General features: G+C 57.4%; 5 protein-coding genes across 5 annotated transcripts; 2 read left to right on the forward strand and 3 right to left on the reverse strand.

Annotated features, from left to right (window-relative positions):
• Positions 1 to 97: 97 nt before the first annotated feature.
• On the reverse strand, positions 98 to 1,395 carry ACO1O0_000144 (alkene reductase; the record flags this gene model as incomplete). The annotated part of the gene is made up of 2 exons (XM_083189644.1): positions 98 to 1,081; positions 1,138 to 1,395. 2 exons carry the CDS (start codon positions 1,393 to 1,395, stop codon positions 98 to 100), a joined length of 1,242 nt encoding a protein of 413 aa, XP_083053503.1.
• A 1,315-nt stretch (positions 1,396 to 2,710) lies between these two features.
• Positions 2,711 to 3,882, reverse strand: ACO1O0_000145 (SET domain-containing protein; the record flags this gene model as incomplete). The annotated part of the gene is made up of 2 exons (XM_083189645.1): positions 2,711 to 2,947; positions 3,022 to 3,882. The coding sequence occupies 2 exons, from the start codon at positions 3,880 to 3,882 to the stop codon at positions 2,711 to 2,713; spliced, it is 1,098 nt and encodes a 365-aa protein (XP_083053504.1).
• Positions 3,883 to 5,221: 1,339 nt separating this feature from the next.
• On the forward strand, positions 5,222 to 6,535 carry ACO1O0_000146 (ADP-ribosylglycohydrolase-domain-containing protein; the record flags this gene model as incomplete). Its single annotated transcript, XM_083189646.1, has 1 exon — positions 5,222 to 6,535. The coding sequence occupies one exon, from the start codon at positions 5,222 to 5,224 to the stop codon at positions 6,533 to 6,535; it is 1,314 nt and encodes a 437-aa protein (XP_083053505.1).
• Positions 6,536 to 7,240: 705 nt separating this feature from the next.
• Positions 7,241 to 9,153, forward strand: ACO1O0_000147 (uncharacterized protein; the record flags this gene model as incomplete). Its single annotated transcript, XM_083189647.1, has 2 exons — positions 7,241 to 8,453; positions 8,549 to 9,153. The coding sequence occupies 2 exons, from the start codon at positions 7,241 to 7,243 to the stop codon at positions 9,151 to 9,153; spliced, it is 1,818 nt and encodes a 605-aa protein (XP_083053506.1).
• Positions 9,154 to 9,529: 376 nt separating this feature from the next.
• ACO1O0_000148 (uncharacterized protein) lies at positions 9,530 to 11,116 on the reverse strand (the record flags this gene model as incomplete). Its single annotated transcript, XM_083189648.1, has 3 exons — positions 9,530 to 10,632; positions 10,682 to 10,824; positions 10,902 to 11,116. The coding sequence occupies 3 exons, from the start codon at positions 11,114 to 11,116 to the stop codon at positions 9,530 to 9,532; spliced, it is 1,461 nt and encodes a 486-aa protein (XP_083053507.1).
• Positions 11,117 to 12,201: the final 1,085 nt, after the last annotated feature.

Raw genomic sequence — 12,201 nt, forward strand, 5'->3', positions numbered from 1 at the left:
CGTAAATATTGGAACAACTCCCCATTGCTTGTTCTCGTGCTAACTTTGAATGTACTAGCATAGAAACCCCCGGCCATCAACTGGAATCAGGTACCTTTCAGACCTCATACTTGGGGCCACTGGTGTAGTAGGGGTAGTCGGTGTACCCAATCATCGGATCCTCAAACGGCCCATAGAAGCGCGAGCGGTCGTACTTTGCCAGGGGAAGCCCCTTGCGCAGCCTCTCCGGCAGATCGGGGTTGCTGATAAAGTGCCGGCCGAAGATGAGGGCGTCGTACCTCCCGCTGTCGACCGCCTCGAACGAGTTGGTGTCGTCGAAGCCGCCCGCCGAGAGGAAGGGCGTGTCGCCAAAGATGGCGCGGAACGCCGACAGGTCCACGTGGGGCAGGCTCCACGACGCAAGGAACTTGTCCTTCTCGGCCTCGGAGAAGACCTGTTCGAAGCGCGGCTCGACGAAGCTGACGTACGACAGGCGCGGCAGGCGCGCCTTGAGCTCGCGGCACAGGTGCGTCCACGTCTCGAGGCGCTGCTCGCCGCGCGACTGGTTGAACATGCCGAAGGGCGTCAGGCGGATGGCCAGGTTCTCCTGGCCGATGGTCTGGGAGAGCGACTCCATCAGCTCGAGGGCGAAGGTGCAGCGCTTCTCGGGCGAGCCGCCATACTTGTCGGTGCGCTTGTTGGCGTTGGAGCTGAGGAACTGCTCCACGAGGTAGCCGTTGGCGCCGTGGAGCTCGACACCGTCAAAGCCGACGTCCATGGCTGTCTTGGCAGCGCGGCAGTAGTCGCCAATGGTCTTGTTGATGTGCTCCTGGGTCAGCTCGATGGGCGGGAAGTCGGCAATCTTGGCTGGGGTGGAGGTGTGAGGCGGCGGGTACGCAAACGTCTCGTTGGGGTCGTCCCAGGGGATGGCTGACGGGGCCACGATGGGGGTCCCTGTGTGGTGCGGGATGTTGGCTCGACCCGAGTGCCAGAGTTGTGCGTAGATGTAGGAGCCCTTCGCGTGGACGGCCTCGACGACCTTCCTCCAGCCCTCGGCCTGGTCCTCAGTGAAGATTCCTGGAACCCCGGGCATGCCATTTCCCTGGCGAGTGTTAGCAAAGCCCGGAGCAAACGCCGTAGTCGCAGACAGGGGCATACCTCGAGAGACGGCGGCAGACCCTCGGTGATGAGCAGACCACCCTCGGTCGCCCGCTGAGTGTAGTGCTTAACCATAACATCGTTGGGGACCCAAACCCGGTTAGGATGCTCCGCCGTCGAGTTAGGGTTCACCGGCGTCCCGCGATTCCGTGTCAGGGGGGCGAGGATAACTCGATGTTTGAGCTCGATCTTGCCATTGCCGATTTTGAGGGGCTCAAAGAGCTTCGACTCGGCAGGGTTCTTGATAAGGTCGCCCATGATTGCTGGGTTGTATCAGAGTTTCGTCGGATCTCTTAGTCCACTATTAGATGTCTTGCTCAAGATCAGGGATGGGCTGGCTGCAAGCAAAACTTACCAGAATTCTCAGCCAGTCGAGGGCAAGGAACAGATTTACTGACAAGTCCGCAGGATAGATGGCAGGTCAGGCATGGCCACTAGTTAGCCGAAGGGCTAGTTATATGGACACACGGACGAGGGGATGCCTTCTCTAGTAGCACAGAATTGCACCCAAGGCTCCGTTACTCCGTCCCCTCTCCGGTGGGCCTGGCCGCCGTGTCGGCTCCATCCCCGATGCTCCAATCCAGGTACCCTCCTAGCTTTCATTGGCGGTTTGATATTTGCTAGAACGTGTCGTGGCTAGGGGCTCTTCCAGGACATGTTTCAATAAGGTTAGGGCGGGAGCCCACGAGGGTGGTTTCATGCACGTCTGCCGGTTCTGCAGCAATAGTTCCAGTTCTGGAGCAACGGCCTTTTTTCGTCCTGCCTATCGCATCGTTTCGAGGTGCCCAAGTGGGTTCACCAGTGCACCACATGCGGTAAGTCCGGCACTTGGAATGCAGATGACGTCTTGTGGGTGTGTTCCACCGTTCCGTGGCAATCCAATCAGGCTCTTTATAAGATACAGTACGTAGTTTGGGTCATATGCCCAGGCATCGCTGCAGACACAGTGGTGTGTGCGGTACGTAATATTAATAGTACTAGGGCGGGTGGGCTTGGCCAGTGTGGCGTTGAGAGGTAACTGATTCTTACAAGTAGGATAGGGGGTTTGGCTACCTACTATGCTACAGAATCGGTCTTGCGAACTGCTGCATTCACGCTGTGATCCTTTTGGGTGCCTCATTGAAAGCCTAGGGGACCCTGAATGACAGTTTGAACCCCTGGCTGACAGTTGGGAATAGTCCGGATACACCAACTAGTCAGGACCTTGTCTGTGTGCCTGAACAGACAGCTACAATCACAATATTTCCAGTGTTATCGATCGGACGTGCTCCGCTTTGAACTCATGGCGGCAGGCTGGTGTACTACTATCACGGAGTTCGTCTTTTGTTGTTTGTTGGCAGGTGCGTATTGATCCGACAGGGCATGCTGTGACCCCTGGTGCTCTATTCCGCGGGAGCGCTTCAATCATGAACAAATCCCTGTTCCGAGAAGCCCGAATATTGAGTCGAGATGCTGAAAAAAAAAACGAAGTCTTTCGTGTATTTCCTCTAAAGGCCCGGTCTAGTAAAAATAGTAGTATTGGTAGGTATCTTTGCTTCGTAACTCGTTATGATCATTCCCCCGTATCCATCGTCTAAAAGTCGCAGAAGGGTAACGTGTCCATCCCCTCCAGATTTTCCTGGGCTTCTTCTTCGACACATCGGTCGCAGGTACAGCGAAATCGGAACTGCACTTGCGTCATATCCTGCCTACTGCTCCGGTCCCTGTGCGTGGTGAGGTCAAAGTACGTAATCATACACTCTTCTCCCTTGGCGATATCTCGGGCTGCTCTGAAGATCATCCGGGCCTGGGCGTCCGCTTGGTGTGAGACCTGCGCAGAAGGCATGTTAGCTTTGTATCACTACGTCGGTAGAAACCCTGGATTGATTGTTTAGTATCGCTCACGTTTGGCTGGCAAGAGTGGTTAAACATGGCAGCTCTGGGATACAGACTCAGCCCGTACGATTCGCCCCGGGGCACCGGCGGGCCATCAACCATGCACAGCGGCCCCGTGGCGCCCGGGTAGATCCCAAACGTGTTTGTCTCCTCCTTGCACACAAGGGATAGCATCTCGGCGGGGCTCAGCGGGCAGGGCACCAGCGCCTTGTCATTCATGTACGTCTCGCACAGCCTCGTCCAGTGCTTGATCTGCGACTCGGGCCACGAGTCGAGGTAATCGCAGCACATGAGGACGGACTCCCAGTTGCGCTTGAACATGTCGTCGCGGGGGTATAGGGTGCGCGAGTTGCGGAGGTCTGCGCCCTGGAACTCGAGGCTCCAGCCCGCGAGCAGCCGCACGACGTGCCAGAGGGTGACAAAGTCGTAGTTGGACTCGTCGCAACGCACCGTCTGCCCCATACGCCGCAACCATAGACATTCAAACTCATGGCGCCGGTGGTCGGTGGCGCGGCACGTGTCACTGCACCACAAGACATCTCTATCGCAGTTTCTGGGACATTGTACGCCCTTCTCGATTGGCGCTACGCGTCGCGAGCATACGAGGTTGCTGCAGATGAGAGAGGATTCGGAGTCGGCTGCGGACGGGGCGGTCACTGTGGGCACTATGGCATAGGGAGCATCCCGGAGGAGGATGGTGCCCGCCGGGATGGGGGCCGAGGCGCGTAGGAGCCTGCCTTTGCACGGGTCACTGTCTGCTGTGAGGTGAGAGTGCACATAGATGTCCGAGTCCTGGAGGTTGATGGCGGGGGTAAGCTTGATGGTGATCGGGGGCTTCGGTGGAGCCACGACTTGTTGTATTTGCTGCATCTTTGGCGTTGATAAGAGTGAGGGAAAATTAGAGGTAAAATACTAAGTGGAAGTCGAGAGACTGGAAGGAAAAGACGATCGAGAAAAAAAAGTGAGGGCGGAAAGGACCCTTCGCCTCGTAGCCCACGGGGACAAAGGGTCTAGACTCGGGGACTGGAGGTAACCAATAGAACGCTCGATTGGGGGGCAGCAAGCCTCGATCAGGAAGAGATAAGGAAGAAAGACCCTTGGCCCCTTCACGGCTTATCCGGGGACCGGAAGGTCGCGATAATGAACAAGCGTGGTTCCGTCCTGGCGTCTGATTTGTGGAGTTGGGCGAAATGGGGCGTGCGACTCGACGACGGCAGATTCGGGAATAGCCTCAAAGCCTCAAAGCCAACTTACTCAGGGCAGTCGGCGGCTCGCAGGCCCTGCCAAGAAGCGCCGTGGCGAGTGGCGCAGGTAGCGCCCGCTCTGCGATCGACAGGGCCGTTGAACTGTTCCGTCGTTGGTGAAGCCATTGCATCATGCTCGCCTTCCTTAGCCATTGTCGAAGTCGGCGACAGCGTCACTTGGCGCGAGTCGCCATGTTCCAAGCTCCCTCGGCAGCAGGAGAGCGGTTGCAAGCTACTAGGCTTGGGAAAGTTGTCACCCGCGTGGCTATCTATCACTGCGTGATGCGAGGGACGTGGAGGGGTTTGAACCGGTTGCAGAGACCGTCATCGTAGAGGAGGCAGAGACTTGGCGAGAACTTGGCGAGATGAGCATTCAAGGGCCGAGCGTGTTCTGCTGTCGGCGGGTGCCATAGTTGTGCTCCAGACATTGAAGCAGAAACCCAGGCTTTGTGGAGGGCATTGTGCGACGGAATAGCCGGATCACTTGAGGGTAGGAGAGGCAGAATCGCAGGAATGATGGAATGGTGGGATGGTGCCTGAATTGATGGATGTTTGATGCGAGCGGAAGGGCTTCAGTCTCGTGGGGGGCCAGATACATAGTACTTCAGGTACCGTGCGTAAGCCTTCAACACTGTCCATACACACTGTATTACCGACCAGGGCAGTGCAGGCCTTAGTATGTGTCCATGCGCATCTTGGTACTGCAGCCATCAAGGAAGCCTTCGGGAACGACGTTCTCATGACACATCGCGGAAATTGAGCGCGACTGATCATGGGCATTCGTGTCCGTCAGGCACCGGCTCCGGTTGCTGAGCCTAAGTGAACCACCACTAGGCACAGCCACAAGCATCGCTGGTGTGTCTCAGCTGCGAGGCCGCCTGATAAAAACACCACCCTCCTCCTCCCAATGAGAGCAATGCTGCCCATCCAAATCAATCTCAGCCCGTATCGTATCTCATCTCATCATGAGCAGCAAGGTGAGCCTGGACGCCTACGACCACATGGTCAGGGCCAACCTCCATGACCGCGTCCTCGGGTGCCTCTTTGGGTCGGCTCTTGGGGATGCTATCGGCCTTTATACAGAGTTTCTATCTGCTGAAATGGCGGCTACCGCGTATCCTTTGCGGAACTTTACCCTCCTTCCACGGTCAAAGGCGACGCCTTTCCGCCGCGACCCCCATCGCAATCCGCACAGCCCGGGGGAGTGGACCGACGACACAGACCACGCGCTGCTCATCCTGCTTGCCTATCTCGACTCGGACGGTCAGGCCTTGGAGCCTAGGGAGCTCGCCGAAAGGCTGAGGATCTGGGTCCAGCAGGGCCTCCGGGCGCTGGACACTCTGCCCATGGGCCTGGGAAGGACCGTCGGTGCCATCGTCAGAAACAAGGCGTACCTTGATGACCCCGAGGGCACGGCGAGGAATCACTGGACCATCTGCGGGTACAATATTGCCCCAAATGGAAGCCTGATGAGGACCCATCCTCTGGGCCTCATGTGCCTAGAAAAGTCACCTGAGGAGACCTTTGAGGTTGCTGCCTCGTACTCCGTCATGACCCACGTCGACCCCCGATGCATCATCTCCTGCGCGATTGGCACGGCTCTCGTGCGGGGCTTAGTCCTCGGGGAGATTACCCACGAAGCAGACATTGATGCCACCATCGCCCAAGGCCTTGCGTGGTGGAAGCAGTACAGGCAACGCCAGATGGAGGACACCAGGCACAAGGACGAGCCGGACCTGGATCTCGACGAGTTCGCCCGCCACGCCAAAATTGACGACCTGGCAGACCTCGTGCTTTTTGGCGACGGTCGCGGGATCGGGTACGTCTACAAGTGCTTTGGTGCCGGCATCCACCTGCTCCGCCTCGCCATGCGGTCTGGCGGCACGATGCACGAGCAGCTGTCCACGTTTGAGACGCTCATCACGGACCTAATCATGCGGGGCGGTGACGCCGATACGAATGCGTGCTTCGCGGGCGCCCTCGTGGGGTCGTACCTGGGCTTCAAGGCGCTGCCGCCTCACTGGCGGGACGGGCTGAAGCACGGCGAGTGGCTGCTGGAGAAATCGGAGGCACTCTGCAGTGTCCTGGGCCTGGTTGAGGGGTTGGGGAATAAGAAGAACGACACGGGGCGGGATGGCGGGAGAGGGTTCGTGACGGATAAGCAGATGGAGGAGAGGGTCATGCTGCTCCAGGCTCGGATGGCCAAGGAGGAGCAGGAGTGCAAGAAGAAGGAAGAGGATAGGCGGAAAACTCCATGGTTCAAATGGAATAAGTCGTGATGCCGACAATGGCAACGATGACTCGGCACGGATAACCAAGGCGTGCCATGTTTGAATACAAATGTTACGTTGGGACATCCATTGTTAGGTGCCAGCGTTGTGGTCCCTTGCCACGCTTGTAGTCGCCGTGTCGACAACATGATATGAAGCTTCTGGACCATGAGAGGTGCTTCCGCGGCATACGTCAATGATTCCCGGTCCCCACGGGTAAAATCTACATTGTTTCAGCGGGTTATCTTTGATGCATCATGTATGCGTCCAGTAAGCATACAGGCGCACCACTCACGAATGCCGACATGCACCGATTTCCCCATCTCCCCCGCAAACCCCAGACTTGGTCCGTCTGCCATTGGAAGGAATAAATTGGGAAGCACAATGGTATCGCTTGCATCAAGGTAGAACCTTGTACCTTGTTCTGATTGCCGCACCAGTCGGTACTCGATCGCTTCCCGGTAGAATGTTCCATGGTGAAGATCCTGCCAGTGCGGGAGCAAATAGGTGGACGATGGAAGAGATCGACGTAGATATTCCCGTGCTTATTCTTCTGTCGGGGTTGGAGACCATCGGCTCAGAGATTCCAAGCCAGGAAAAAGAACTATAAAGGCTTCCAAGTCGGTGAGAACTGACCACTTGTCTTGTCAAACCCTCTGCTCCTCCACAAAGCTGAAGTTTGCAGAGTAGCCTTTCTCATCAGGTCACTTCAAAATGAAGAAATCCCTCTTGGAGGTGATAGCTAGAGGGCTTGCCCTCGCGGGAGGCCTGTTTGCCATGTCCAACATCCAACCCGCATCGGCCCAGTCAGCCAGCAGCTTCGCCCTCAGCGAGGTCAAGCTCACCGACAGTCGCTGGCTGGACAACCAGGAGCGCACCCTGGCATACCTCCTCTTCATCGACCCGGACCGCCTGCTGTACAACTTCCGTGCCAACCACGGCCTCGACACGCAGGGCGCTCAGCCCAACGGCGGATGGGACGCCCCTGACTTCCCCTTCCGCACTCACGCGCAGGGCCACTTCCTCACGGCCTGGTCTCAGTGCTATGCCGTCCTCAGCAACGACGACTGCCGCGACCGCGCGACGTATTTTGTGGCTGAGCTGGCCAAGTGCCAGGCGAACAATGAGAAAGCTGGCTTCGGGGCGGGATATCTCAGCGGCTTCCCCGAGTCGGAGATTGCCAAGGTGGAGAATCGCACGCTGGACAACGGCAACGTTCCCTACTATGCCATCCACAAGACCATGGCGGGCCTCCTCGATGTCTGGAGGTTCATCGGTGACGAGGCAGCACGGGATGTACTCCTCGATATGGCCGGATGGGTTGACAAGCGAACCAGCAAGCTCTCAAAGGAGACTATGCAGGCCATGATGCAGACTGAATACGGCGGGATGAATGATATCCTCGCCCAGCTGTACCAGGAGACGGACGATGATCGCTGGCTGACAGCCGCCTCGCGCTTCGACCACGCCGTCGTCCTGGATCCCCTAGCAGATGGACGTGACGAGCTCAACGGCCTCCATGCCAACACGCAGGCGCAGAAGCTCGTGGGCGTCATCCACCAGTACCAGGCCTCGGGCACGCAGCGGTACCTGGACATTGCCAGGAACGCATGGGACGTCATCGTCGACGCTCACACGTACGCCATCGGCGGCAACAGCAAGGCGGAGCACTTCCACGAGCCGGGCGCCATCGCCGGGTTCCTCGACAGTGATACGTGCGAGACGTGCAACACGTACAACATGCTCAAGCTGACGAGGGAGCTGTGGGCCAACGACCCGGGCCTGTCGCGCTACTTTGACTTTTACGAGAGGGCGCTGATGAACCACCTCCTTGGGGTGCAGCATCCTGGCAGCGAGCATGGGCACATTACCTACTTTACGTCTCTGAACCCCGGGGGGCGACGTGGGGTTGGCCCGGCATGGGGAGGTGGGACTTGGAGTACCGACTATGATAGCTTCTGGTGTATGGAGGCCCGTCTTTGACCTGACTTTGACTCTGACACTTGCTAACGCTGACCGTAGGCTGCCAGGGAACATCGCTAGAAACAAACACGAAGCTTATGGACTCCATTTACTGGCATCAGGGCAATGAGATGCTCTACGTCAACCTGTACATCCCCTCGCAGCTCGCCTGGACCGACAAGAGCGTCACCATCACTCAGAACACGAGCTTCCCGGAGACGGACACATCGACCATCTCCGTCGAGGGATCCGGGGCATTCACCCTCCGTCTCCGCATCCCCGAGTGGACCTCATCTGACGCGCACATCCTCATCAACGGCGAGCAGGACGACACCATCGTCGTCGAGCCCGGCTCCTACGCCTCCGTCGAGCGCGAGTGGCAGTCCGGCGACACGGTTACCGTAACGCTCCCGATGGCAATCCACACAGTTCCTGCCAACGACGACCCAAACGTCGTGGCTGTTGCATACGGGCCTGCCATCCTGGCGGCCAACTACGGAGACGCGACGCTCGATGCGCCGCCTGAGATTGACGTCGGCTCTGTGACGCGGGTGGGCGACTCGGGGCTGGAGTTTGAGGCGACGGCGGGTGGGCAGACGGTGGGCCTGGAGGCGTTCTACGATGCGCATGATTACAACTACAATGTGTACTGGAGAGTTGGGTGATGGATGTCTTGAGGGGGTATTAACTCGGCTACTTGATCACAGCTATTGCTCCCATCGTGGGATGTCGCCTTGCTCTGATCGAGGTAGATATTTGGAATTTGTTTAAAGACAAATAAGAATTGTGAAATAGAAAAGTTGGATTGCGCATAATAATGTTGAGAGAAGTGCTAGATATGATATTCAGAATGACCCCTATTATTTGGAAACGTCGGCGAGAGGGCCGTCAAGTCGCATCCTAAAGCTCAACGACCAACCGACCAACCGACGTCTACTTGAATACCCAAGTCTAATCACAAAACCAATACCAACCCTTTTTCACCGTTTCCAGCAACATTCCATCATTCACAGACCAACCAACCCCTGAATCAAGCTCCCGTCAAATCCCCTCCCCCTGGATCCTCTCGGCCGCAATCCGATACGACACCAGCGACTCCCCCTTCTCACAAGGATCATCCCCAAACTCGGCCTTCTCGAACCCGGCCGGCCTGATCCTCTCCAGCGACATCTTGCCCATCTGCGCCTGGCACCGGTAGCTCCCGAACCGGAACTCCACCACCGCCCGCCCGCCCGCCCTCACCAGCTCCACCACCTCGTCCACCTGGAAGATGAACCTCTCGGAGAACCACGCCGCCAGGCTCGCCTCGTTGACGAACCACGCCTCGCCCGTGACGATCAGCACGCGAGACGCGCCCCCCGCCGCGGCGTGCCGCGCGTACTTGATGCGGTTGTGGTCCGCCCGGATCCGGAATCCCCTGATGGAAAGAGGAGGGCGGCTACTCCCCGTGGCGACGGCGTTGTTGTCGACGTGCTGCAGGAACAGCCTCGCCGACTCGGGCGCGAAGAAGACGACCTTTGCCGCGGCGGTGCTGTGCGACACAAAGTCGGGCGTGTTGATGAAGGTGCACCAGATGCGGCCCACGCCGCGGATCGAGGACAGGAGCTCGCGGTAGGTGACATCGGGGGGAAGGTTGCGCAGCCAGAGGGCGCAGTTCTGCTCGGCGGGGAGGTGGTCTGCGCTGGCGTTGCCGGAGGTGTGCATGCCGTAGTACTTGGAGGAGAAGTTTGGGGCGTAGGGGGGCAGAGGGGGTAGGAGGGGAGGAGGGGGGATGGGGTTGGTGAGGGTGTGAAGGGAGCGGGTGTGGGTGTTGTGATGGCGGGATGATGGGTCGAGGACGGCCTGCATGGGCCGGAAGCCTTGGTGCAACGAGTTGGTGTTGCTGGTGTAGTTGCTCTCAAGAGCAGAGATGGGGAGGCCAGGGGGAACCCGGAATGTTCCTTGGGACTCCAGGCCCGGGTGGCCGTTTATACCGAGGCCGGTATGGGTCCCAGATAGGAATGAGCTGATCTTTGGAGCGGATGCAGCATGGGAAGAGGAAAAGGGCTGCAAATGACTGTGACCATGGCTGATGCTGGTGTCTGGTATACCGCTGTTCCATTCTTGGCTGAGCTGGGAGGGCATTGTCTTGCCCATTGGCGATGCTGAGAAGCGATGGGTCGAAAGTGGATTATTGTTGAAGTCGGCAGATACCTGACCCAAACTGGTTCCGAGAGTTGATGACCCAAAGGACAAATATCCATCCGATGATCCCGTTGTATAGGCACCACTCGACGCCCTGCTCCCATTCGTAGACGTTCTCTGGTGTCCCAAAGCCGGAAAGCCCTGGATTTTGCCTGAATGAATTCGAGTGGCAACCCCCGTTGGATGCTGAGATGAGAGCGAGGATTGCTCTACTGGGCCCCAGATGGACCTGTCAGGCTGGAGCTGGCTCCCTGGCGTCTTGTCAGCGTTGGAGGCATCATCAGCGTGGATCGAGCCCATGGCCGCACGGAGGCGCTCTGTCACGCTGTCGGCCTCCAGACCCGTCAGGCGCATAATGTGGGCGACGGCGTTGATGAGGCTCTGGTGAGATGCTGGGGCATCGTAGTTGCCATCTCCCACCGGGGGGGAGTGTTGGTGCTGCATCATGGGTTGGAAGGTCGATCTTGGACTGTGGTACGGACTGGGGGTCAGTCGAGGAGACAAGGGGTACCAGTGTGCGGGAAATGCGCTTGTAGCTTTTGAGAAGCTCGACTCGACGTCAGTACCTGGAGCCGCGACTTGGACTATGGTTGTACTGGGTCGCGACATGGGCCGAGTTGAGATGGTGATGGATCAAGAAAGGGAAACGGGGATGCTAAGAAGGAAGAGGTTTGAATACAGACCAACGTTTCAGATGAAAAAGAATGATAGAAAAGTTGAAGACGGGTGACGTCGATGAAAGGGTTTGGAGGAGGTTAAGAACTCAACTAAGCTGTGGGTGAATGCTTTGAGGGGGGTTCGTATTCGAGCTTCTTTTTCCTGATTTCTTTCTTTCCCAACTAGGTGTCAATCTGCCATCTGAAACCCATACCCCTTTGTCACAGTTGAACCTATTGCTACTTGTGACAATCTCGCGATACTCGGACTTTCGATGCGGTTGCCAAGTTGGGCAAGGCGGGCTTTCAAAAGACGTATTCAAATTTAAGCAGGTTACTGGACGTTAACAAAGAGAGAGACTAGAGTTATTGCTCACGGAAACCAGATGTAAATGAATGAGAAAGGTGAAAGCTGGGACAAGAAATCATCCGTCATGTTCAGTCTGGCCGGTTTGTCAAAACATACCGCCTCCCCAAGGCTGTGGACAATTAGGCATAGTGTTTACGGGACTGCAAACGCACATACCAAGTCAAGCTGCAGTATCCTTGGGGGTAGGATCATAAGAAGGCCATCGCTTGTGGCTGGCACAAAGCTCAGTGCACTTTACGCGTGGTTGGCAGCCGACGGCCGGGTAGATGCTCCACGGTTACACGACGCCAGCCAGACAAAGCGGCAATTGATGGGGACAACCAAGCTTGGTCTCTATCTTGTTTAGAGTCGAGACCAGATTCGGAGACTTGCTTCCGGCTCGGGATCCGCTATCGGAGGCACCCTCTACGGTCAGCTATCAACGACGGGATGCTTACCGCCACTTGCTTGGAGGCCACCTATTTGGAGGTGTTTGCACGTATGCTCGCAGAATCACGTTCTCG

Source organism: Amphichorda felina (genome assembly GCF_050947745.1).
Source record: "Amphichorda felina strain 45539 chromosome Unknown scaffold_1, whole genome shotgun sequence".
Taxonomy (NCBI): Eukaryota; Fungi; Ascomycota; class Sordariomycetes; order Hypocreales; family Bionectriaceae; genus Amphichorda; species Amphichorda felina.